Source organism: Homalodisca vitripennis, unplaced genomic scaffold, assembly GCF_021130785.1.
Source record: "Homalodisca vitripennis isolate AUS2020 unplaced genomic scaffold, UT_GWSS_2.1 ScUCBcl_310;HRSCAF=2033, whole genome shotgun sequence".
In the NCBI taxonomy this organism is placed as follows: domain Eukaryota; kingdom Metazoa; phylum Arthropoda; class Insecta; order Hemiptera; family Cicadellidae; genus Homalodisca; species Homalodisca vitripennis.
The window spans coordinates 167,502-194,922 of record NW_025776470.1 but is presented as its reverse complement, the minus strand read 5'-3'; the positions used below and the strand labels follow the sequence as shown (position 1 = coordinate 194,922).

At 37.3% G+C, this 27,421-nt stretch overlaps 1 protein-coding gene across 1 annotated transcript; it reads left to right on the top strand.

Moving 5' to 3' along the window:
- The first annotated feature begins 19,909 nt into the window (after positions 1-19,909).
- On the top strand, positions 19,910-22,184 carry LOC124370618. Its single transcript, XM_046828909.1, has 2 exons — positions 19,910-20,119; positions 21,648-22,184. Exons 1-2 carry the CDS (start codon positions 19,910-19,912, stop codon positions 22,182-22,184), a joined length of 747 nt encoding a protein of 248 aa, XP_046684865.1.
- Positions 22,185-27,421: the final 5,237 nt, after the last annotated feature.

Genomic DNA, 27,421 nt, shown 5'->3' with positions numbered 1-27,421 from the left:
CGACTCGTGTGCAGGGCAAAATAAGAACTATACCGTCATATGCTTTTTACATCACACAAGGACCGTTTCGATAGTGTGAAAGTTGTGTTCCCCATAAGAGGTCATTCGGAGACAAAGACATGAGCGTAGTGAACTCAAAATCCTACACAGAGACACCAGATGACTGGAGGGATGTGCTCAGAAATTCGAGGGTGAAACCTTCACCTTTCACAGTAATAAACTGTGGCACTGAGGTTAATTTTCAAACCTGGACGAAGTACTTTTCTGATAAGTACGTAAAAAAATGTCCCATCCCAACGAGACCTATAAGAGTACTCAAGATTGACAAAAATAAACCAAGATTCATGCTGCACAAGTCTAACTACTTTGGTAGTTTATTTAAAGGCTGTCTTTAGTTCCTCCAGTGAAAAAAAAGCAAAATTCAAGAAATCCTAACAAAAAACAACTCTTCAAAAGTGCTTAGTAAAACAGTACAACGGACCAGTGCCTATTAAAGCGGCAAAAGTGAAAGACCTTTTACACTTAAAACAGTTTTTTGACACACCAGGAGTCAAAAGCTTTCTATGAAGCGTTAGTACCTGACAGTGAATGTTTAGAGGAAGCCTCGGACGGCGAGTTTGCAGACGACCCACTCATTGATGAGGCCCAGTGACGGGGAAAACCAATCAAGGTCATGACTCTTTTTTTAAATATTTAAAACAACCTTTTATTGTCGTGACTTAAAAATGTTTACTATGTTTGGAATAAACTAAATACTATTTGTAACATGTTTGGATAGTTATTTTTAGCTTTAGGCCTTTTTAATAGTAGGTAGGCGACGTTAAACTTTAAAAACTGTTTTCTGGCAAACTAGGTTCAGTTGACTCTGATTGTTCTTGCCCGCGACCCTTCAATTGTGAACCAAACATATACTCATATATGATCTTAAACTGAATTTATCAGTTACAGTAATATAATATAATTAGGAAATGTCACGTGCCATGTTAGGTATTTAAGTCAGGTAGGTTGTTATTGATTTTGTCATATTTCAAAATTATGTTTTTGGTTGAATTATTTACTCGCAAGTTTCTTTTTAATTCCCTTAGTTTATTACAGCTATTACATAACTCTTATTACAGATTTTGTAGCGTAATTATTAATTTATTTACTGCCAATATAATACTCCACATTATAATATGTTGCTTTTTGCCCTATTAATTTGAATATATTCCAATAGCACAAAAAATATATTTAACGTCGTTTTAAGCCTATATGCAAAATATGATGAAATTATGACATTTTATTCGTTGTGCACCATCTCACAGTTTGTAAAGTGTCTTTGGAGTTATAAAGAAAGTTCAATATTAATATAATTTCTATGTTTTGCAGATATGTTCGGATATAAAACGATTCATTAATTCGTAATGCATAATTGAAATCAGAACCGTTCCGAACTGAGGTCGCTATCAGCCGCATGTTCAGGGTTTGTCGGCACTGCTTGTCTCTGACCAGTCGACGAATTTTCGGGATTTATCGGTACTGCTCGGCTCTGCCCCCTCTCTTTCTCTCCGCCGGTTGCGATCACCCCATTTTTCCGCTGCATGAGGAGCTCGTGATGTAGGAGTGGGGTTAGCAGCCGGTGAGCCGGCTCAGTTCACTGCTGTCAGGCGTTGGAGTCGTGTCGTTCCGTTGTGCTGATATCTAGCGTTCACGTGGCCGTGCTATTGTTGTACGTGTTATATCGTCCTCAGACCTGGTGTGGCCTATAGGCCACATTTGATTTTCTGCCTCCAGCTGTCTGGTATCTTCATTTATAAATGCTACAAGTAGTTATTTCATCAGCTGAGAGAGTGCACCACATGTCAGTGTCTGCAGTTGTCAACTTAGTTCGAGATTTGCTTACTAGGTTATGGTTTGAACTTGGCAAATGTCTGTGGTGATACATGAACCATGTCTACCTAAGCGTAGAAGATGTATCTCAATTTTTTTTCGTTTTTGACGTCTAAGTAATGTTGGGGAGCTAACCCATCTTTTCCCTAAGCGGAAAAGACGTATCTCACATCTAAACAGTATAAAATCGATAAAAAAATAAGACCTATCTCAAAATAACATGAAAATCCTAAGCATTTTAGCAGTATCTCAATTTCCTAAGCCAACAAGTCGCATCTCAGAGATACGACTTTTCCGCTTCACAACTTAGAAATAAAATGATTGTCCTTTCCTAAACAAAATAGTCGTATCTAGAATATACGTCTTATTTGCTTAGGAGACACTGATGCTCACAGTGGAGAATGCTGGGTAATCAGCTGATGGCTGTGTTGTTTTAATTGTGTCAGTAACAGTTTTGTTGGTTTCACTCTTCAGTATACAGGTAAATATAAATTGCAATACATTTTGTCCTCATCTTAAGTTATTAGTATTATATTCTTTGAAACAAATTTCCTCTTCTTAATTGTGATTAAACATAAGCTTATTCAAGCTTACTCAATTAACAAACTAATAGGTTATTTACTCAAACTTTAAGAGAGGTTATGTTGGGCAGATACTTGTTTTCACTTTAGAGGCAGTAAAATCTACGCAAGTAATTGGTTTAGAAATGAGTGTTGATAGGCCTACAAGTTTACTAGATAGTTAAGGTATTAAGATTTACTGTTTTAACATTTGTTAAATGATATATATTTAATGCACTGGCTTGCAGTTGTCCCGTTTAAGCAAGTAGGCCTACTAACTTACTTCTCAGATTGAAGCCCAAATTTTACCATTTTACTATGCAAACTTATACTTTTCTAACCTACGGATCTAAAGACCCTAATGGATTCGGTAGCCTAGCCTAATTTCTTGTTTGTTTTAATTGATTTCTAATTGTTCTGTTTATTTCCAGCCCAGTCATGGAGGGATCTAGAGGGATAAAAATGCTTATGGCAGCTCTGAATCAAGAAACGAAAAGGAGTTTTGCTGGATCGAGCAGGCAAACCCCCTTTAAAAAGAAAAAGAGTGATGATGATGACTACATCCCAGACTTTGTGTTTGACAGTGAGGACTCTATATCTAATTCATTGGAAATTGAAGGTACGTCTAGTATTAAGGATAAGGATGATGTAGGCCTACAAATTAATTATGAAGAAACCCTTATTGAAGTTATGCCTCAACCACCTACATGTACACAGGTAGTACTTAATGAAAATGAAAATCCAAGTATAATTTTGAACAATGATAACATTACCAACAGGGAAGCAAACAACTTAGTACAGCTACAACCTCTTCAAACAGTTTGCAACCGAAATGACCAATTTGAAATGTGTTACAAAATACCAAGCCCATCTGAACCAATACTGAGAAGTGGCAGTGCAGTATCTGATAACGCACAAAATAATGTTCTTGATTATACAAAAAAGGGTACATTAAGAAAGAGAAAAAAGCATAATGTTTTCTCTTGAACAGAGAAAAATAAATAAATTTAAGTCAGTTGTACTAAAACACAATGTTAAACCTGGTTGCAACAACACTTGTGTACATAAGTGCACAAGCAAATTCTCTAATGAAAGAAGACTAGTACTCAACTCAGAATTTTGGCAAATTGAAGATTCCACAGCTAGAAAATCATTCATGTTACACCATGTGTCAACTATTTCTGTTAAGCAGAGAACAGTGCCAAATGGGAAGGAAACCGATTTTAGAAGAAACCAAACATTTAGGTATTCGCTTAAGGATGAGAACGGAAAATCTCAGACAGTCTGTAAAACGTTCTTTTTAAGTACCTTGGGTTATGACAAGAATAACGACAGGGTATTACGAACTGCACTAACTTCAACAACCTCTGTAGAAGCAAAAAAAGAACAGAGAGGGTCAAAGGAACCTCATAACAAAATCGGAGAAGAACCAATCCGAAATCATATAAATTCTTTTGGACCAACTATATCTCACTATCGGCGAGAACATGCCCCAAATCCCTTATAACCTATCGAGTGATTTGTCTTTTACTAAAATTTACAATGACTATAAGATAAAATATGGTAACACGTGTTCCTATGAAAAATACCGAACCGTTGCCAAAAAAATGAAGATATCGATAGTAAAGTTAGGCCATGAAGAATGCGAAATCGTGTGAGGAGTTTAATTTACACAGTAATCTACACACAAAAGAAAATTTGGATGATACTTGCAAAATTTGCCAAAATTGGAAAAAGCACTATGACAAAGCAACAAGATCTCGATCTGTTTATGTGGCTGATAAGGAGAGAGCAGAAGATTTTGATTTCAATTATATACTGTGCAGACATGGAAAAAGTTATTATGTTGCCACGTCTGGATATGTTTAAGTCAGCAATATTTACAGACAGAATTGTGGCATACAATGAAAGTTTTGTGCCTGTAGGTAAAAAACAAAAAAAGTCTAATGTATTTGCTGCCGTATGGCATGAAGGTGTGTTTGGAAGAACAAAGGATGAATTGATTAGTACATTTTATCAATTTTTGTTGTATAAGCGAGATACAAGACAGATCACTCTGTGGCTGGACAATTGTTCAGCTCAGAAATAAAAATTGGACACTTTTTTCATTCCTCTTTTTTATTATTAACTCTCCTGAAATTAGTACCTCACAGATCATCCTACGATACTTTGAGCCCGGACATACCTTCATGGCAGCAGATTCTTTTCACCACAGAGTTGAGGTATCCATGCAAAGGATGGGTAATAAGTTGTATGATTTTGCAGATTTTATACAAGCCGTGAAAAATGCATCTCCAAAATGTGAAGTACTTGCCATGGACTTAAAAAACTTTTTTTTATGGAATGACTTCTCGTCACAATATAAGTTAGGCCGTATTCAACCTAGGCCGTATTTAAGTGAAATGGTCGAAGTCATCTTCACTAGAGGAGCACAATCGGTTCAGTACAAAAATGATTTCTCTGATACTGAACATGTAGAGCTCAACTTTTTGAGCACAAAGTATAATAGTCAAATCAGTGCTTTACCAAAACCAAAAAAACAGGTGAAAGTAAATGGTATTCCTGCAGAGAAGAAAAAGAACATTCTAAAAAATATAGGAGGTGTAATCGAAAAGAGCAGACTCTTGTTTTGGGAAAATCTCCAAGAGCCATAAAAGATTTCCATATGTGGCTAAGATGCAAGACTATTTTTTGTTCAGATTTTATAATTAAAATTATTTTTGTGTTAACTTATGGAATATTAATATGAATAAAATAAGCATTTTATTGTTAAATGTTTGTTTTTATTTACCTTTTTGAATAAAAAAAATTAAATAAGAAAATGCAGCCATAGACAAAATGTTCTATATCAATGCTATTATTGTTTTCTTAATTACTACCTTTTTTTAATAAGATACGACTTTATAAACATAACGGTACGGCAGATTTTACTAAAGAAAAAAGACGTATCTCACAAAAAAGCATTAATTAGTGAAAATTTATCTAATTAAAGATAGTAATCAAACACAGAAACATAAATTAAATAAATGTAGTTAAAAAAATTAATTAATTTAATGAATAAACTGGGTGAAAATAATCATTTTACTAGATTGCTCTTTTCCGAAAGTTATGGTTTTATGAGATACGTCTTTTAGGCTTAGGAGGGCAGTATAGGCCACATTGGGTCTTGGGGTTCCTATGCTTACTTTGTTACTGATGAACTTCTTTTTTTATTTTAATAATATTTCTTGTACTGCTATCTATTTATTATCCCTATTTTAACTTATTTGTTATTCTAGTCTATTCTATTAATGCACTTGAAATATTTTAACTTCATTTATTTAATTATTTTAACAGTATCTATAAAAAGTTGTATTTTTTTAGATACAAGTACATCAAGAAGATAGACTAGAAGCGTTCCAAAACCTGCCACTGCACTATCCATAGAAGACATCGCAGATCTTGTCAACGCAGTTGATGGAGATGTTTCAGATTTAGATGGATTTGACTCAGACGATGATACTGACCCAACATATATCCCTAGAAATGAAACCCAACCAGATAGTGACCTAGATGATGAATCACTTGCAGAGGACCGATCTGAGAATTCTCCAGAGCCTGAAGTGCCTCTAACTGAAGGTAGACGTGTTTACTGGAAGCACAGCAATGATTTTTTTTCCATTACCACCTGCTCCTTTCTCTTACGATGAAGATGACACACCAATTGAAGGTAATCCTTATGACTTTTTTAAATTCTATATCCCTGAGGAAATATACGAGATTATTAGCAGCTATTCTAACCAGACATATTTAGCATCAACTGGAAAAGATTTAAAAACAACACCAGAAGAAATTAAGAAGTTCTTTGGTATTGTTATTGTGATGTCCTATCTCAAATTTCCCAGGATGCGTATGTATTGGGCAGCTACTACTCGAGTACCTTTAATTTGTGAACAAATGCCCAGAGAACGATTTCTTTTGATAAGAAGAAATCTAAAACTTGTTAATGATGCTACTGTGCCTGGTGATGTAAAAAAAACCAACAAGTTTTGGAAAGTTCAACCACTTATTGATAAAGTCCGAAATGCTTCTTTGCAAAATCCTCGCCCTGAGAAAGTATCTGTTGATGAGCAGATGATCCCATTTTGGGGTAGTGGACCTGCCAGACAGTATGTGAGGGGAAAACCTAACCCTTGTGGTTTAAAAAACCTTGTTGTGATAGCTGTAGATTGTCTTCCCCTTGATTTTTTTATTTATCAAGGAAAAGGACTCAATAACAACTGAACCTTGTTGTGCTCATTTAAATACTGGTGGGAAAATGGTAATGAAACTAACTGAGAATCTCAAAGAAGGTTCATTGGTGTACATGGACAGGTATTTCACTTCAATATTCCTCCTGGATTTACTACATTCTGAACGCAGGATGCAAGGCACTGGAACTCTCAGTGCCAATCAACTGCCATATGAAGTAACCCTCAAAAGTGACAGAGAACTAGCGAAAGAAGGGAGAGGGTCATGGGATCAAGTCATCCGTAATGATGGACAAGTAACCATCATGAAATGGTATGATAACAAAGGAGTTGTAATTTCATCATCTCATGAAGGTGCAATCCCAAGTGATGTATGTACAAGATGGGACAAAAAAAGAAAAGTTTATGTAGACGTACAGCGTCCATTAGCAGTAAAAAACTACAACAGTAGTATGGGTGGTGTAGATCTCCTAGACCGAATGATTAGTTACTATCGGATCAGCTGTAGAACAAGGAAATGGACCATTCGGCTTATTTTCCATTTGGTAGACTTGTCAATAGTAGCTGCATGGCTAACCTACAGGCGTCAACAAGTTCAACAACAGACTCCAAACCGAGATAAGCTTGACTCTTTCCAATATCGACAAAGAATTGCAGAACGACTAATTTATGCATCAACATTACCTCAAGCTGCTATGTATGAAGACATAGAAAATGACGAGGAAGAAGTAAGAGCGAAGAAAAGAAAAAAAGACAACACCTCACCCACCACATGACTTGAGAACTTCTTCACATGCCTACAATCCCTGAAAAAGGAAAAAACTTTCGTTGCAGAATGCCCGGTTGTTCGAGCAACAAGGCTAGAGTTAAATGTTCGACTTGCAAGATGCATCTGTGTTTTACATTTGAACGCAATTGTTTCAAAACAATATCACTATAAAACATTTGTTTAGATTTAACAGTATTACTAATTAAGTCATTATATTGTATTTTCCATTTTCATACATGATTACGAAGCCAAATGTTTATATTTAGTCAATAAAGATCATTTATTGAATAAAAGTAACGTTTTATTTCAGATATATTTAGAACCCAATGTGGCCTATAGGCCACATGAAATATTTCATATAAATCATAAACCTAAAATTGAATAAAAAATTTATATTATTTCTAGTTAACTAACGAGTGGACGACATGTAGTTTCATGTAAAATTATTAATTACCAAATTCATGGGTCTGAGGAGGTTAAAGTGGTTGTTTTATTGTTGTTTGTACTCATATTAATATGGAAGCTTAGCAGCATCGTAAAACTAATTGGTGGACGAAAAGTATTGCATAGCCAAAGTCGAGAAATCATTGCAAATGTGTACAAATTTATGAAACGTGAAGCTGAAACTGGAGCTTCAATACATTTAACCCTAGAAGTGTGGAACCATCATATTATACAGGTATGTCGGTTGTAATTTATGTGTGTTGTGTGGAACCAGCATATTGTATGTCGGTTCAGTTTTTCATTAAAACTATTTATTTATCTTCAAACAATTACCGTGTTTTTGGTATCATTGAAATTGTGAGATTCCACTCTACAATTTTCATATAAAATTCTGTTTCTAACTTCAATATTACGGTCGTGGTGAAATGTTTTCTGAAGAAGTCATCATTTGAGTTGAATTTCGCGGGTGGCCGGGTCAAAGAAATACGTCATTTTCAACCAATCACAGCAAGTTACGTATTGCCTGCAAACAGTGCTGCCATATATCAATAGACGCGGAATGAAATATTCTTTCTTCCAGTGCAAACAGAAAGTCATTAGAACGAATAGTTGATTTACTATGAATATTCTAAAACGGGACAATTCGGGACAAGTTGTAAACCAGCACATTCTATGCATGCATTATTAGTATAATAACATGCACACAGTTATTTATTGTCAATAAAGAAAATAAAAAAAAACCGTGTAAAGTGAAAGAAACAATCTACCGGTACAATCTTTCAGCGGTAAATTTAGTTCAGTAGGTTTCCGGCAGTGCGAAATGAAAGAGATGAATCACGGCGTCGCATCAAGACCAACCCAACCCATCCCTGTCGGCCATTGTCTTGTAACTTGTTGCACTACAGTACAGTACATTACGCTTGTGTTCGTTCCATTGCGCTTTGATATAAAGTGTAAGTGCATAGCGATTTAGTGAAGTGATTACCTGTGAAGTGTTTCTGAATAAATCTATAACGTTTTTTATGCTTTTGTTGGAATAACTATTGATCTGTTATATGTTTTGTAGTCAGTCACATGTTTCTTTGGTATTCACAACATATCACATGTTCTATTTGATATATTATTATTTAGAGTAATTTATAAACATCATTCCTAATATTTATTATAATGAGTATTACACACGTAAATTGTAAATACTTAGGTGTCAGTAGCATTTTTATACATTTTCAAAAGTTGAGACCTAAGTTAGGCTTGAACATGAAATTATTTACAAGTTACAAATTATTCAGAAATATTTTTCCTAAACATTAGAATACAAGTATTAGAGATAGGCCTACGTCTAATTTGATAATAATTCATTATCAGGTCATAGTGGCCTATCATTTATAAACATTTTTTTTTCAATTTTAGAGCTATGCCAGAACCAAATTTGTTTACTTTTATTAGAAGTAGTGCGACATCAATCGAATTATGATTTAGTATTACTTCTAATAAATTACTTTGTACACAACAGATCAATAGCTAGGCCTAGCCTACAATGGCAGAGAAAATAGCGGACCACAGTAGCGAGGTCGACAGCCTCCTCCTAGACTCGGAGGATGAAGAAGATGACCAGCCCATGCCAGGTCCTTCATCTACAAGAGATGATTTTGTGCTGCAGCCTGTGGATGAAGAGGCTGCCATGGATGAACTTACTGACTTCAGTTCTGGGTCAAGCGATGACTATGTGCCTGAGACTGACGAGGAGGACGATGATGATTACTACATGTCTCCGAGAAAGCGTCGTCGACGTCATCGCCCAGCCAAGGGACCTGTTGGTCCTTCTGCTGCTGCTGCCGCTGATCCGCCCCCACCTGATGCTACTGGACCTGCGCCTCTCGCCCCCCCTGCCACTGCTGCTGGACCTGTGCCTCTCGCCCCCCCTTCCCCTGCTGCTGGACCTGTGCCTCTCGCCCCTCTTGCCACTGCTGCTGGACCTGTGCCTCTCGCTCCCCCTGCCCCTGCTGCTGGACCTGTGCCTCTCGTCCTCCCTGCCTCATTATGGGTACGAGCATACCCAGATGAACCACCCAAGAACATCAAGGCAAGGTTCAAAGTAAGGAATGTTGGTCCCCGTGAGATCGGTAACAGCAGGACTCCCCTTGATTGTTTTTTCTGTTTATGACCAACACCATCTGGGAAATGATGGTGAATGCGACTAACAGGTATGCACAACAGAATCTTCAAACCATGGAAAGAACAGGGAATCTTGGCCCAAGATCCTGATTGCGAACATGGGTTGATGTGACTGTTGTGGAGATGAAAAAATTCTTGGCGATACTGCTGAATATGGATCTCATGAGGTAAGGTACTGAAACTATACTGGTCTTCTCTTCCAAATCACTCAAATCATTTTTATAAAACTACAATGGGCTTAGGTCGATTTCATGCCATCATGTCACAATTTCAGGCGTCTTCTCGAGACGCTTTGCCCAGGGACCATCCAGATTTTGATCCTTGGGTAAAGGTACGAGACTTCATTGATAATATGAATGATGCCTTTAAACGCTACTTTGTACCAAGCCAGGAGGTTTGTATAGATGAAAGCATGGTCGGTATGAAAAACCGATGTGTATTCATCCAATATATGCCCAATTAAGCGCCACTCCAGGTTTGGTATTAAGAAGTTCGAGTTGTGTGACAGTGCCTCAGGTTACGTTTTGCACAGTGCATTATACTCAGGCACCGACTTCTTTGCTGGAGGGCAGGACCCTTTTACGCAGAAAGTTGTTGCAGAGTTGATGCAGTGTTGTGGTTTGCTCAACAAAATACACCACCTCTTTACTGACAACTACTATACCAAAATTCCTCTTGCTCAGTATCTATTGGACAACAAAACTTACTTGACTGGCACGATCAATAAAACCAGCCGTTTATTGAGTCATGGCATTCTGGCTGCAGATGTTCGTGTAGGCGAGCCTTTGTATTTTAGAAGAGGACATGTTCTTCTTGTAAAATATAAAGAACGTAAAAGCAGGAAGCCTGTGCACCTGATAAGCACTGCATATGTAGCAAAAAATACAGTAGTTGTCAGTAGGAGTGGTGAACGCAAGATCAAGCCGGATATGATCTGTCAATATAATCAATACATGGGCGGTGTTGATGCTAAGGACAAGAACATATACCACTTGACTTGTTCCAGACAAACCACCAAGTACTGAAAACAGATCGTGTATAATTTCATTGACATGGCGCTGTTCGATGCTTACCACTTGTATAAGCTGTGCAGTTGAAAACCGGAAAGCAAGCCCACGTTCATAAATGAAATTATACTCCGGCTGGCAAATAATCCCCCTGTACTTGATGTTCCTACGGTAATCCCCCACATCCCTTTTGGAGAAGCACTTGAGGGCCACGCCATCAAAAGCTTGAGTGACAATGGCAGCTCGAGGAGGTGTGGTGTGTGTAAAAAACGATCTGTGTTCTGGTGCCCCGGGTGTAACATTGGCGTACACAAAAAGTGCCTCCCCCCTCTCCAACAATACCCGCGTGGCAGGCAACGAGGACAGCAAGCACTTCCAGGAGCTCAGCACTGAGTAAGAAAAATTTCTGTTCATATTTTGTGTACCCTACCATTAAATTTTATGTACATTGTATTGGGACACATTATTTTAGATTCGTAAGCTCGTATTTTATTTCACCACGAGCTTATTTTTTTACCGATTTTCATAATTTAGGTCTCTATTTTTTAATAAGAGATATGTTTAAGTTTATGCCCTTGCAGGATAGAGAATTTTATACTGTAGTCCTTAAGTTGTAGGCATATCTATCTTGAAGTTTTGTGTCATTTTAGCTGTGTAATGTAAAATATAATCATGTTTCTATGAACAAAAAATGTGTCTTTTTCATTTTAACATTTAAAAACTCCTTTTTATGAAAATTCAATTTTTTAAACAGGAATATATATATATATATACATTAAATTGTATAAATGGCAATAGCCTTATTTTAATTTCAATAAAACATTGAATCACAAAAAGTACTTGCTCCGCCGGGAGTCGAACCCGGATCTCTCACTTGCCGGGTGAATGTGCTACCATTACACCACTGAGCGCCTACTTTTTCCGATTCAATTATTTTGTATTTGGCCGTATCTGTCACATATGTGTTTAAATAAGCAAACTAACATATGATCGGAAGACCAAATACCTGTCAAACGACTTTTATTTACATTAAATTGTATAAATGGCAATAGCCTTATTTTAATTTCAATAAACATTGAATCACAAAAAGTACTTGCTCCGCCGGGAGTCGAACCCGGATCTCTCACTTGCCGGATTACACCACTGAGCGCCTACTTTTTCCGATTCAATTATTTTGTATTTGGCCGTATCTGTCACATATGTGTTTAAATAAGCAAACTAACATATGATCGGAAGACCAAATACCTGTCAAACGACTTTTATTTACATTAAATTGTATAAATGGCAATAGCCTTATTTTAATTTCAATAAACATTGAATCACAAAAAGTACTTGCTCCGCTGGGAGTCGAACCCGGATCTCTCACTTGCCGGGTGAATGTGCTACCATTACACCACTGAGCGCCTACTTTTTCCGATTCAATTATTTTGTATTTGGCCGTATCTGTCACATATGTGTTTAAATAAGCAAACTAACATATGATCGGAAGACATTATATATATATATATATATATATATATATATATATATATATATATATACATTTCATCGAATTTATTTAAAAAATAATTAAATAATTAAAAAATTGTATGACAAACAAGTTAATACTGTCTATTATACAACATTTAGGTAAGCATGAAAACATCCTAGGGTAAAGTGAGCGTGAATATTAATATGGCATGGTTCCATGTGAGATATGGAACCTTGTCACTCAAAGATTGTCCAAAATTTACAGTGACAAGGTTCCAACTAATATTTTAAATATTTCATATTTAGGGTATTGAAAATTGTCTAGAGAAGTTTAAACATTTTGGTTTTGATGTTAGAAAGATACTACCAAAGGTTTGCGGGTATTTTATTTAAAATGGTTACGCAGTAATAAACAAAATCTTTAACAGCTGTTTTCTCAAAACTAGGTTTATGCCAGATGGAACCTTGTCATTCTAGGCTAACGAGATGTATTGTTTCTCAAATAAGTGGTTCATGATAGTTTTAAGTTGTATCTTGTAGCAAATCCCAGAAAAAAAACGTTTGTTTAGCTTCAGAATTGCAGTAATTGAAAAGATGTTGACAAAACATGTTACAACACCACCACTTAGCCCCCGACAAGCACTTACTGTCAGACATGTTTTATCCAAAACAGACCAGAGGAAGTAGGTTCTTGAGAAAGAAGTGCAGAAAATGTGCAAAGGATAAGAAAAAAACCATGAACAGGAGAGCCGGGATTGTGTGCCTTGGCATGCTTTGACAAGTGGCACTCCTCGTAAAGAGCTAAACTCGTTCAAGAACATGTACATATGTAAATAGTATCTTTGTATTTAGGTTAGTAACATTTTATTGTCCTATTACTAGAACAAAAGTGAAATATAGCTTGCTTCACGTGTTATGGAAGTCCGCCTCCGATAGGAGGCATATGGATTTATGTGTCAGGTGCGTAACACCTACGATCGGAGGCACATGAAGAATACTGCGATGTGCGGCCGCCTCCGATAGGAGGCAGACACTTTGACGTCACTAGCACCGCCAATTTGTTACCGGAGAATTGTGTCCATGCTTTTTCTGGATTCTAATGACAACTAGGTAAGATAATTTGTAAAAAAATATTTTAACATGGTGCATGAGTTTTACGTTATTTTTCAGCAGTGAATGTGTTAAAAAAGGTAAGAACAGTTACCTCTACTTCCTAACCTCTTTTGGTGTAAAACATGGTATGTACAGCACTTACCATGTTTTACACCCTCACCTACATTAGATTGGTTTAATAAACATTAAGTTTTACATTATATTTTAGTGTCCGTTGTTTTATTGCGTTCTAGTTAAGGTTTTAGAGTAATAGGCTTAGTTTTCTTTTATAAATTGAGTTTAAAACCATTTAGTATAGGTTACAAAAACGCAAGTCGTCTCATGGCTACTCATGGTATCTGCTACACATATCACGTTTTACACTCAACAGGGTATTTCAAAGGCCTAGTCTAGTTTTCAACGTACTAAAAGTGAATTATTTGCCTGTCTGATTCACTGTCTATTGATACTATTATCTGGCGAATCATGCAGCAAGGGATTAGTTTTTTATAGAATTTTTTTTCCTACATGTTTACTAACACATCTATAGCTGTTTAACCTCCTCCCTTAAGTTAAATCTCAGAGGCATTGTACAGTATATTGCACATTACATTTTGCATTGTACGGTATTGCCATCTATTGGTAATCCCTAGAACTACTAGAGTGCCACATGTTTGCAACAGTGCTCCCTTGTTTGTTTACAGAGCTATAATATGTGCTTTTCATACTCAAGAGTTGACAACATTTTAGGTTCTTTTGTGTTAGGAAACAACATGTTTTGCGTTCAGAGTGTATATATTAAGTTTTGAGGTTTTTCAATCAGTCATTATTTGCTTAGTTTTGTGTAAATCAGTGACTAAAAACATATGTACAGTATACTTTACATTGACTCTCAACTAGTGTCTTTGTTTTATTTCTAATGCCTTATGAGAAGTGTGTTTGTTCTAATATTATAAATGAGTGGTAACAATTTAAAAGCCTCTGACATTCTTGGTTTGATAGAGATTAGAAACCTTTCTAATATTGAGGATTTATCAGACACTGAAGATAAGGACCCTGAAAATTCGACTGCTGTAAACTTGGAAAATGGTGTCAATTTAGGGATTATTTTTTTCTTCATGTGCAGTATGACCAAATACCAGACATTGATGAATAAACTGACTCTTTATTGTACACAGAACCAGATGAGGCTACTATTACGGTAGTATCTAGTGCAAGTGGAAGCAGAAATGGGTTGAACAACGTTATTGTTGAGGATGTTTCTGCAGGTCAAATCCTACCTAACACTGGATCTTTAAGATTTGGCAGACCGCAAATTAATTCTTGCTGCACGTGTGAAGAGCTCAACACAAAGCTAAAGAGTCCTCACTTGAATGATGTAGCAAAAAGATCAGCTGCTGCCGAGCTTATCATTCATAAAAGACGAGCAAAAAAGTGTTTTATTAAGATTACAAATGACGCTAACTCAAAGAACAAACCACACGTACTTTCCCTTTGTATGGACTTCATGCAAAATCTCAGTATACCACTAATTCCCGTACAAGAAACGTTTTATTTAAGACAAATCACGGTTAATGTATTCTCTATAAATGATATAAAAAAATAGTCAGCAAAAGTGTATGTATACCATGAAGGTACAGCCAGCAAGACACCTAATGAAGTGTGCTCTTTCTTAAGGTACGTCCACACCGAACGCGCAGAGCTGCGCCGCGCTGCGCAAAACATGTGCGCGCCGAGCGGCGCACTTGGTGTGGACGGCGAACCGCGCAGCTTCGCGCACTCGCGAACATCCGCCAACACGATCCGACTGATGGCGGTATTTTGACGAACATCTTTGAAGTTTGTTCGCCCTTGCGCGCTCAGTGTGGACGGGCATTTGCTCAGTTGTTGCTGCGCGTCGTTTCGGCTCGAACTGTCACTACCTGTGTTTGATCAAAATGGCTTTTGAATGGAGTCGTGAATGCATCGAGACTGTGGTGAATGCTTATCGAGTTCGAACGGAGTTATGGGACCCAAAAGACAATAAATACCATATTAAAAATAAAAAAGTGACGCCTGGCGTGAAATTGCTAGTGAGGTGGGTTGTGATCATGGAGAGGCGAAATCGAAAATGCCATCCCTGCTCTCATCCTTCCGGCGAGAAAAAGCAAAGGAAAAGAAGACAAAAAATTGCACTGGTTCAGGTGAGTCCGGGCATAATTAATTTTACACTTTTTGTAGCCCCGTCGAAACCCGATGGATACAGGTATATTTTTTTCGTTTAGTCAGTACTACTAACATTTCTAAAGAAATAATTATACCTTTTAACAACTGAATAGGCCCACATTATACATCCTTAACTGTACTTAATTGTTAATGTAAAACACGTGATTAAATTAGAAATTTCAGATTTTTTGTAATGAGTACATGCAGTTTGCACGAAAGCAGTCTTTAAAAACCAAATTCTATGATTGATTTGTCAACTATTTCATGCGAGCAAGAAATTGTGACTATTATTTTAATTAAAAAATACTTTGTTAGGCTACTAAAATTATCTTATTTTTTTACTCATGGAGGAAATAGCCGCAGTACTGACATGACATCGTTTACTTCCAGGACGTGACCAGTTAAGCCCCGTTTACACTGCCCGAGCATTCGTCGCAAACAGGAGTGACGAACGATCATTCGTTCGAGGCTCAGGCAGTGTAAACAGTTTCGGCGAGCCGAGCAAGGTCGAATCGAATGCTCGTTCGTGCTCGAGCCTGATCCGCCCGATGTCGGTTTTTCCGGCGAATCATCAAAGGGATGCTCGTTCGCCGCTCGCTCAGTGTAAAACACCTCGGGTTTCTTCGAACAGCGTTCACCGAATTCTGTTCTTGCCTACTGGCTGTCGTGTTCACACGTCTCCCATTTCGAGTGTGGAATTCCTTCTTTAGTTTATTCTGTGTAGTAATTTTTCGTGAAAGCAGCATGGAGTGGGAGAATGAATAGTGCCTCCTTTTAGTTTCTCTTTGTGAGGGGCACCCCAGAGCTGTGGCAGCCGAACCACAAGCTGTACTTCAACAAAATTAAAAAAAAAATGACGCTTGGGAAGCTATAGCGACGCAGTTGGAGACGACATCCGACACCGTCAAAAGCAAAATAACCTCCTTGTTGGCTTCCTTCAGGAGGGAGAAGAACAAGGAAGAAACTTCAAAAGGGACTGGGAAAAGGTAAGTCAGCCTTCTTCTAGCAAATTTATAGCTTTTTCGGTGAAATTCATAATTTTTTTCAACCAAATTCATAAAATCTTTCAACCAATTTCATACACTTTGAATACACCAATTGACAATATTATTTTCAAGAAATCATAAATAATAATAAAAATAGAAGGTGATCATCTCTTAATATATAAAAAGTTAAGTATCTTTATTATCGTTATTATAATATAGAAAATAAAAGGTGGAATGGAAATAAGATGTTGTGATTTGCAGCCAGACAGTGCATTGTTCTCTGAATAAGTACACCTATGTTTTCGTTCAACGAATTGATAATTAAATGTACCTATTTTTTATCAGGTGCAGGACGAGATCTACAGGAGCAAATGGTTTGCTTACGAAGCTTTTGGGTTTTTGAAGGATAAGAACAAGTGCAAGGAAACCATCAACTTATGTACTTCACAAAACGCTTCAAAGGAGAATGATTCACAGGTAAGCTCACGAATTACACTTTTTTACCTGCATGGCTTATTAGAGATTCATTTTTATGTACTTAAGCTTGAAATGCCTCCTAATAGATTCAGGTATAATATGCCTCCTAGGTAGTACACAATAAATAGGCAATGAATCAGAATCAGAATCAGAAAATTTATTGTGGTAAACATTTTCACAAATGCGACACAACGTCATGCTTAGGCTTAATGATTATTTGACTAATTACTAAGTCTATTTACCTGACTTATCAAACTAACAAACTCTTCAATATTGTAACAGCAGAAATCCAACAACAAACATTTAATTTTCAATTTAAAAGGTCTTAAGCTAAGTTTGTTAGGCGCAATCAGAATGCTATCATGCGTAATCGTTTTGCCATGATACGGCTCCATTTGTCATGAAGTATGTTGCAAAGGCCCTCGCGGAATATCTTTAGCAGTAGAATTTGATCTCCTGGGTACTTTTTTCAAACCAAGAAGGGATGCCGGAGCCACCTCATTTCTCCAGGTACCAGGTGTAACCTCTCCATTTTTCCTCGGTATCCAAAGCACCCACTGGGCAATATAGACGTGACGAACTTGCACTTCTACGTAGAAAATTGTGGAGGTAAACGCAGGCCATTACAACCCACTTGGCGTTCTCAGTTTCCAAAAGCAAAGGTTTCCTTAGCACACGAAACACAGAAGCTAAAATGCCAAAAGCATTCTCTACCACCCTTCTGGCCCGGCTCAATCGGTAATTGTAAATTCTTTCTGGGGACCCTTGTGGATGATAACCAGAGTACGGTTTCATCAAACTGTCACTCAATGCAAAAGCATCGTCCCCCAAAATGACGTACGGGCTGGGGATACTCGAATTCGGCAGTGGAGATGGTGGCGGAAGTTTCAAGTTGCCCCTTTTCAATATTGTCGTACAACTGAGAATTTTTGAAAACTCCACCATCTGAAATCCTGCCTTGACATCCAACGTCCACAAACATGAAGTTATAATCAGCGTCGACAAGCGCAAATAATACAAAACTGAAAAAGGACTTGTAAGTTGAAGTATTCGCTCCCGCTTTTGGGCGGACATTGTATTGCTACATGCTTTCCGTCGATGGCTCCAACAGCATGGGGGAAGTCCCACTTCTCTTCAAATTTCTTGGATTCGCATAGCCACTGTTCTTCATTTTCGGGCATCTGAAATGAAACAATATTTTCTTATTACGTACACCCATAGCGTCAAAATTAAATTATATACCTACACACTATTAAATAACTACAATTAAATTTTTATAGCGGAACCAATAGTTTGTAATAAAACCCTCAAGTATTTTAGTTAATTTGCTAATTCATTTCTTCATTTTTAAGGTTGAGCTCATTCAGGTAAGAGGACGACAATACAAGTGAATCTGCTTCCCAAATTACTCAAACCCTCCCTCATCAGCAATCTCAAGAGATACGATCGGCTTCCAGTCAAACGGCACTGGGTTTTGCAAAGCCTACTCCAATGAAGCGCAAAAGAACGCCAGCCTCTCCACGGTCTCAAGTTGACGAGGTGGTCGGCATACTGCATAATGCTGTGAGGCGTGATGCTTGTGATGTGTATGGTGAGCATGTTGCGATGAAATTAAAATCTTACTCCAAGAGGACACAAGCGTTTGTCCAGCACCACGTCAACAACATTCTTTTCGAAGCCGACATGGGCCGCTATGACGAACTTCCTCATCAAAATCGCCGGTTTATCTCATCAGTTTCGCCGAATTATTCAGCCCCTCCGTCCCTGCTACTACGTTTTCGTCAGCGAATTCTGGCCCACCTTCTCCGGCTATTTTACTACATCCACAACAGACTACACCAGAGTACAGTGGGGACTCTACTTCACCTCTGTCCTCTCTTCCTACATACCACCATCTAGAACCTCAACCCCCACCACAGACCATTCACATCAATCAAGCAGTGATGATGCAGATCCGCTCGCCTCCGTATTTGCCTCGGATCCTGGAAACTGGGGTACCCTCAGAAGCAGGAACATTCTTTTCCTCGTTCTGTTAAAATATTCACACGTTTGCACTTTATTCAGTAGTTCCGTTCAACGTTTTTCATGTACTTATTCCAAATATATATATTTCCAAAAATAAAATTATATTATACATTTTTGTTCTTACCTTGACATACTCCTGTAGTGCTTCTACGATGGCCCGACAGACTTCAGGAACAAGTAAAGAAATTGTAGGCTTTGAAACCCTGAAGAGATACATGAGGCTACCGTACGAGTCACCACTTGCTAAAAATCGAAGAGTTATCGCCAACCGGACTGATGCAGGAACGCACTCTCGGAAGTTGGTGTCGGTTTTGGCAATTTTTCCCTTCTATCCTTCCCAATATGATGGCGAAATCGTCTAACGACATTCGGCTGAAGTTTTTTCGAAGAGCCCTCCGTGGTCTTCTTTCAAATCTCTCAGCAAAATAGTGTGGTTCCTCTTTTTCAAAAATGAAGACTCCCACACGCGTCGCCTTTTCCTTCCTCGCGTTTCCTCCTGTAACAGGATGAGGACGGCCGCAGCGGAAACCGCAAGTTTTGACAGTCCGGGTGCCATCATCAATATTCACTGCAAACGCTCACGAGAAACTGATCGACACAAATGCTCGAGCAGTGTAAACAGAGGGCTTCGTTTGCGTTCGTGCTCGTTGAAAACCGGCGAGCTACGATCACGAATGCTCGATGCTCGATGCTCGGGGGATGTTTGGGCAGTGTAAATGGGGCTTTATATGTGAGCACTTGGTTTGCCTACAAGCTATTTGCATTTCTGAAGGAGAAGGATACACCAACCAATACTTTGGACACAGAAAGTGTAAGTATATATTTATTAATCTAAATGTATACATGTTTTACAATGCAGTAATATTATCATTTGTAGAATGATGTTTCCACTGTTATAGCCTATCGGTGGTGGTGATTTAATCTAAGAATAAAAGTAAACAAATATTGATATGTAATTTTAACTTCATCAATTACGAGTAATATCTACACAATTATCTCTGTATAAACCTTTAACAAAATGAAACAGTTTTAAATGAGACAAAAAGGAAAGGTATTAAAAATAGCCTATTGGCAATCTCTTTAAGTAGAAACTTAATTATAAAAATAACTTCAATTCTAGATTTAACAATGTTATTTTTTTTATTTTTCACGATCAAAACACATATATAAATGTCTGCAAATGCAAAAATAGTATTTCAAAGGGTATCCGAGCACAATTTACTTGAAATCGCTTAAATTAACATGGGCTGTTATGGCAGTTTGGCTACATACTGTTAACACACGTCACATGATGCACAATTACAAAACATTAACACATATTTCTTGTAGTCTCTAAAAATAACCGGCTTCAAATGCCAATATGATTCATAGTGTAGAGCAACCCTTGGCTGAAAGGTTTTGGTTTAGGTTTATGCGTAACTTTCTTGCCACGAGACTTGTCCTGTTGTAACAAAGTACTCCGCAAATTCATTGCGAACTGCCTTTGCAACTTCAGAACTTTTACGGGCTTTCTTTATCATACCACGAAGTGCTGTACCGAGGATTTCTTTTCTCCAGTTCCCCTCAATGACAGTGCCATTCGGTAGCTCGATGTCAAAAGTACCGGGAGGAGTGTAGATGTCCCGGGATGTTTCGCTCCTCCTGAGGAAATTGTGCAAAAAGAGAGTTGTAAGCACCACATCTCTAACCTTTTCTGCCTCCAACAGCATCGGTTTTCTTAAAACTCTGAATACAGCTGAAAGAATCCCAAAACTATTTTCTGTGACTCGCCGAGCTCGTGATAAACGATAGTTGAAAATCCTTTCTTTGGATCCATTTTCTGAGACCCCAGAGTAGGGTTTCAAAACGTTTTCATGCAGAGCAAACGCTTCATCTCCTAAAAAACGTAAGGAACACGTTTTTCACGCCCTGGAAGTGTCTTTGGTTGCGGTGCGTTCAAAGTTTTCCCCTCAATCTTTTTCCACAATGCACAGTTTTTAAATATACCACCATCAGATATACATCCCTGAGCACCGACGTCAGCAAACATAAAATTGTAGTTTGCATCCACCAGCGCAAACAGAACGATACTTAAGAAAGACTTGTAATTGTAGTATTCGCTTCCGGTATCCCAAGGTGCTTGGATTTCGATGTGTTTGCCATCTACTGCTGCCAAACAGTGTGGGAAATTCCACGTTTCTTCAAACTCCTTTTCATACTGTAGCCATTCTTGTTGTGAGCTCGGCAGCTGTAACAAATGACATTAAGGTGCTATATAACAGCCGGTGTTATAGTCAGTTATAAGTAAAAAAAATTGTTATAGCGAAATTGGTTTTAGATCAATTTTCTTTTTCCCCCAGGTTTTTGTCGAACAGCCTGAAAATGATCCTGATGAAGATGAGGAGGAAGAATCTAATCAATCTGAACCTGTTGTACCATCTGGGAATCAAAGCACGGCAACAGCATCGCCTGCTTTAACATCAAGTCAAAACAGATTTGTACCACCGCAACCCAAAAAGCGAAGGAGAACGGCCATTGACGACCCCCGGCTTGCTCAGGCGTACAAAATCATGGATAATGCGACAAAAACAACTCGTGATGAATGTTCAACATTTGGAGAGCATATTGCGACAAAGCTCCGAAAGTTTGATGACCGTAACCGTAATTATTTGATGCACAAGATTAGTACATTGATATACGAGACAGAAATCGAGGTTGACACTGTTTACACACGTTCTCCTATGCAACAGAGCGGTGAATCCAGCGCAAGCCGAATGTCTACTCCTAGTCCTCAACTTCCATTGCAACAAGTATACAGTCCACCTGCCAACAACCCTATACAAACATTTATAAATGGCTTTGTGGATAACAATTCAGAAGTTTTAACTACTCTGTAATGGCTAGTATTTAAAATGACAATGAACAATAGTTTATAAAATAGGGCTTGTTACAAGTTATCTTTTGTAACAATCATTACAGAAGAGGGAGGGAGGGGAATCATTATGTAGATTATTTTTAGTTTGTTTGATTCACTTTCGTTAGTTTGTTTTAAAACATTTTTGAAAATGTTACAAGCATATTAATATTGTTCATTCTAAAACAATCATGTTCCCAAAGTACAGTTTTTTTATAAAAATGGCTTTGTGGATAACAATTCAGAAGTTTTAACTACTCTGTAATGGCTAGTATTTAAAATGACAATGAACAATAGTTTATAAAATAGGGCTTGTTACAAGTTATCTTTTGGGGGAATCAATGTAGATTATTTTTAGTTTGTTTAATTCACTTTCGTTAGTTTGTTTTAAACCAGTTTTGAAAATGTTACAAGCATATTAATATTGTTCATTCTAAAACAATCATGTTCCCAAAGTACAGTTTTTTTATAAAAGTGTTGTAAATTTAAATTTACTGCTTAATAAACTGTATTACTTACTTGTATGTAGTCTCTCAGTGCATTATTCAGAGCCCTGCAAACTTCCATCACAATGTATGAAATACTCTGTTTAGACACTTTAAAAAGGTACATCATGCTTGTGAAAGAGTCTCCAGTTGCTAAAAAGCGAACAGTTATCGCCAGTCTGTCATTAGCACTTATAGCTTTTCTATAATTAGTATCCCGTCGAGTGATTTCTGGCCCAATTAAATTTAGAAGATACTCAAAATCTTCAGACGACATGCGGCAACAATTTTTGAACTGCCCACCAATACGGAGATCATTAAGCATGGATTCCCCTCCATACGATTCCCCGACGTCTCAGTATGGGCGTCATCCAATGACGACGTGGTTTTCTCCTTCTTTTTAACAGATCATTATAAATAACAATAACCGAAGCAGCTGTTGCCGGGTCCATTTTCTACATCGGTGTGACTGTGTAGCCCGCGCAACACAGATCACAGCCGCGCAACTACGAACATGGCGCTCTGTTCCGCGCAGTTTCGCGCAGCGCAATATGCTTTGCGCAGCGCAATATGCTTTGCGCAGCGCGGCGCAGCTCTGCGCGTTCGGTGTGGACGTACCTTTATGTGATTATCTCAAATCCATCCCCCCAGAATATACAGAGTTACGACTGTCCTCTGATAACTGCAGCGGGCAGAACAAAAATCACGCACTGAATAGATTTTTGCTGCTTCTTACTGACACCGGCCGTTTCAGCAAGATTAACAATGTATTTTCCTGTCAGAGGCCATTTTTTTGCCCTGTGACAGGGACTTTGCAACGATTAAGCGCCACGTGAAAAAGTTTGACAGAATTTACACTGTGGGTGAAATCAGAAAACTCATAGAAAACAGCAGCGCAAAATCAGGAATCAATAAGTTTTCTGTCAAAGAAGTTCAGACAAAAGGCATCTTTGATTTCAAGCTCTTTTGGAAAACATACTTTAAAAAAGCTGCATATCTCAAGAAACAAGATCGAAGCGAGTTCCAAAAGAAAAGAAAATCAGATTTGAAATAAGCAGTTGACCTTTGATGAAAATCAGTTTGGTATAATATTAGCCAGTAAAACCATTGACAGCATTGTAACTCATTCTTTTAAAATGTGTAAGGACCAGAACCAAAAACCAACATTGCCACCACCTGTGTGTTATCCAGCTGGTAAAGTACCCATAAAAGCTTCAAAAATCAACGACGTCAGGAATCTTCTACCGTGCGTTGCCCATGAACACATAGACTTCTATGAACATATTATGAATTGGCCTACACTTGACTACATTGCACCTGAAGTCCAAGATGATTGATTATGTTTTCAAAAATATTATTTTTATTAGTACTAATTTTCTTTTTTCCACACGGTGTTGTAGTACATTTTATTACAATCAATAAATGTATAACAAAAACTGTTGTTTAATAATACCTTTGGAATTTGGATTACAGATACTCATAATCAAAAGCTTGAAATCGTAAAAATACATTTTAATGTAATAAAAAGTAAAAAAACATTAAAGAAATAAAGTGTTATATCATATTTAAAAAGGTCATTTTAATTTCCATGCAAAAAGAGCTTCAGTCTGCTAGTAAAAGCAATTTTTTCACTATGAAAATAACAATTTTAGTTTCCCTCACTAGTACTGTTGAAAGGTGCGTATTCATATAAAATAATAAGAGGTTTATAAAAAAAAATGTTTTTATTGAATTACTCAAAAGTAGAATTGGCTGACTAAGCCCTTTTTGCATGAAGCGATTCAGTTATGACTGTGGATCAACTTGTAAGCATACACCACTGTTTAGTCGCATATGCCATCTAAACCATAAGAGGTGTCAATAAAGTACATAATACATAACAGAATATTAATACTTTCTTTTAAATTAATCATAGTTGTCGACTATGGATCTCAACTTGTAAGCATAAATCAATGTATACTCACACATGACATCCTAACAATAAGTGATGTCATTTTATTACATGTTAAACAATAAAGTATTTAATCCTTAGTTTAAATTAAACATAGTTGTTTACCATGAATCTCAACTTGTAAGCTTTAACATCTGTATACCTAACACATGATATCTAACAATATTTGATGTCAAAATATCATATAATACACAAAAGAATATTACTAATTATAGTTTGTTGTTGACTGTGAATCACAACTTTTAGACATAAACCACTATATACACACACGACATGTAAACAATTAGTGATCTCAACTGGTAAGCATTAACCAATGTATACTCTCGCATGACATCTAAACAATAAGTGATGTTAATATTGGAAATGATACATTACAGAATATTAATCCTTTGTTTAAATTAATCATAGTTGTTATGGTTCTCAACTTGTAAGCATAACCCACTTTATACTCATATATGACATGTAAACAATAAGTGATGTCAATTTATTACATGTTACACAACAGAATATTAATCCTCGTTTAGATTAATCATAGTTATTGACTATTGATCTCAACTTATAAGCATAAATCACATTAAAAACCATAAACCATAGTTTAAAAATAAGAAGGCAGCTGTCATTAAAGGGTGTAGTGATCCCCTTTTAGAGGAGTTTTCAAAGACCCTAACCACGTTGTTTGTTAAAAGGGGGGTCATTCTTTCCCTTTTGGAGATCGTAGGGGAAATCTCGGACTATATTTAGTTCAAGATCATACTGTGTTTTAAATATTTAGAATGTAACACTCTTTTGTTTGTTTCAGAAATTGATTGAAAATAAACAAAGAAGAAGAATGGACTCTGGTCCATCTACCACTACAAAAAAGCCTATGACTAATCGATCGTGTGACATTTATGCAGTTGAAGCATCACCCTCTCTTGAACAGCCACCTATTTCTCGTCCAGCAAGTAGCCAGCAAGTTATTCAAGCAGGACCTTGAGGCATTTCTGAACGAGGTAAATCTATGGATGAAGATCAGACATCTCACAAAAAGGGCAGAAAAGTGAAACGATGAATCAACAAACATTTTAAAAGCCAAATTTTAAGAAATTTAGGTAAAAGTTATTTGTCTTACAGGGGGAAAGCAACACCAAAATCTGTCAATGTAAAGACTGTCAATGTAAAAAAAATGCTTTTCGAAAATTGATCAAGAAACCCGTGATTTCTTGTTTGAAGAGTTTAATTCTATAGGAAACTATAACATTCAAAACGCTTACTTGTTTGGTCTAATAGACATTACTAAAACTGTTAGGAGTACAAAAAAGAGTGGAAGTCCATCTCGTAGAGCATTTACTGTCCATTATTATGTTTTATTTGAAGGAAGAAAAGTTGAAGTCTGTAAAAATGCTTTTTTAACCCTCCATCGATCGCACTGTATCAATTTGATACACATGCACGTTCTCCTCCGTGCTATTTCACGATGCGCGCGCATACTGCCATCCCCTTCCTAATGGGCTTCTCTCTCCTCATCCCTGAACTGGCAGGAGTACTACGCCTGACCTTGAACAGAGCGTGTTTACGGAGCTGTATCAATTAGATACAGTGCAACCATTCCCGTTTCAGATTTACGGTATCAATTTGATGCAGTGCGACCGTTCACGTATCATATTTACAGTATCATTGTGATGCAGTGCGATCGTTTCTGTTGCGCTTTTTAGTTAAAAATATTTAAAAACGTAGTTTGAACTTAGAAACCGATGACGGTCTGGAAACTGTCCATCGCCTCGGTTGAAGAAAGAGAAGTAAACTCCGATACAGAACAGAGTGCTGATGACGAACTAATGATGTTAGATGAACCACAGGCGCAGGTGGTCAACCAGCCACCACCTCTACAACGTCAGGTACGCGAAGAAGATGCACAAGACAACTTGTTTTTGACAGCTAAATGGGGTAAGAATGATACAATTAAGTGGTTCTTAAGACCTAGGCAGTACAATCAAAGAACACAGCCACAAAACATTTTGCGACGTCTGCCTGGCGTGATTGGGCCTGCACGTCAAAGCAAATCCGAATTAGATTGTTGGTCCAACTTTTTCACAGATTCAATGTTAGAAAAAATTGTCTTGCATACAAATCAGTATATTACCCTTGTACAGCTAAAGTACACTAGACTTCGTGATGCCAAAACCACTGACTTGATCGAAATAAAAGCGTTCATAGGCATACTTTACCTTTTAGGAGTTTTTAAGTCAAACAGGCAAAGTCTGGATGAGATATTTTCTACCGATGGTTTCGGCATAGGAAAATGCAGAATGACGTTTAGTCTCAGACGGTTTAAATTTCTCCTAAGATGCTTAAGATTTGATAATAGAAGTACTCGAGACGAGCGTAAAGAGATTGATAACTTAGCCGCTATCAGAGAGATATTTACAGACTTCGTAGGTAACTGTAAAAAATGTTACTCTCACGGAGAAAATGTAACTATCAATGAAAAACTGGAAGCCTTTCGTGGTGGTTGCCACTTTAAACAGTATATTCCTTCAAAACCAGCTAAATATGGTATCAAAATCTTTGCTCTTTGTGACACTAAAAAATGTTACACTAGCAATCTTGAAGTGTACTGTGCTAAACAGCCAGACGGCCCTTTCTGGGTTAGCAATAAGTCGGACGATGTTGTTAAGCGATTGGTTGAACCAATACATAACAGCGGCAGGAACATTACTGCCGATAATTGGTTCAGTTCGATAAGCCTTGTTGACCATTTGAAAGAAACAAATTATCATTTGTTAGTAAGATTAAAAAAACCGG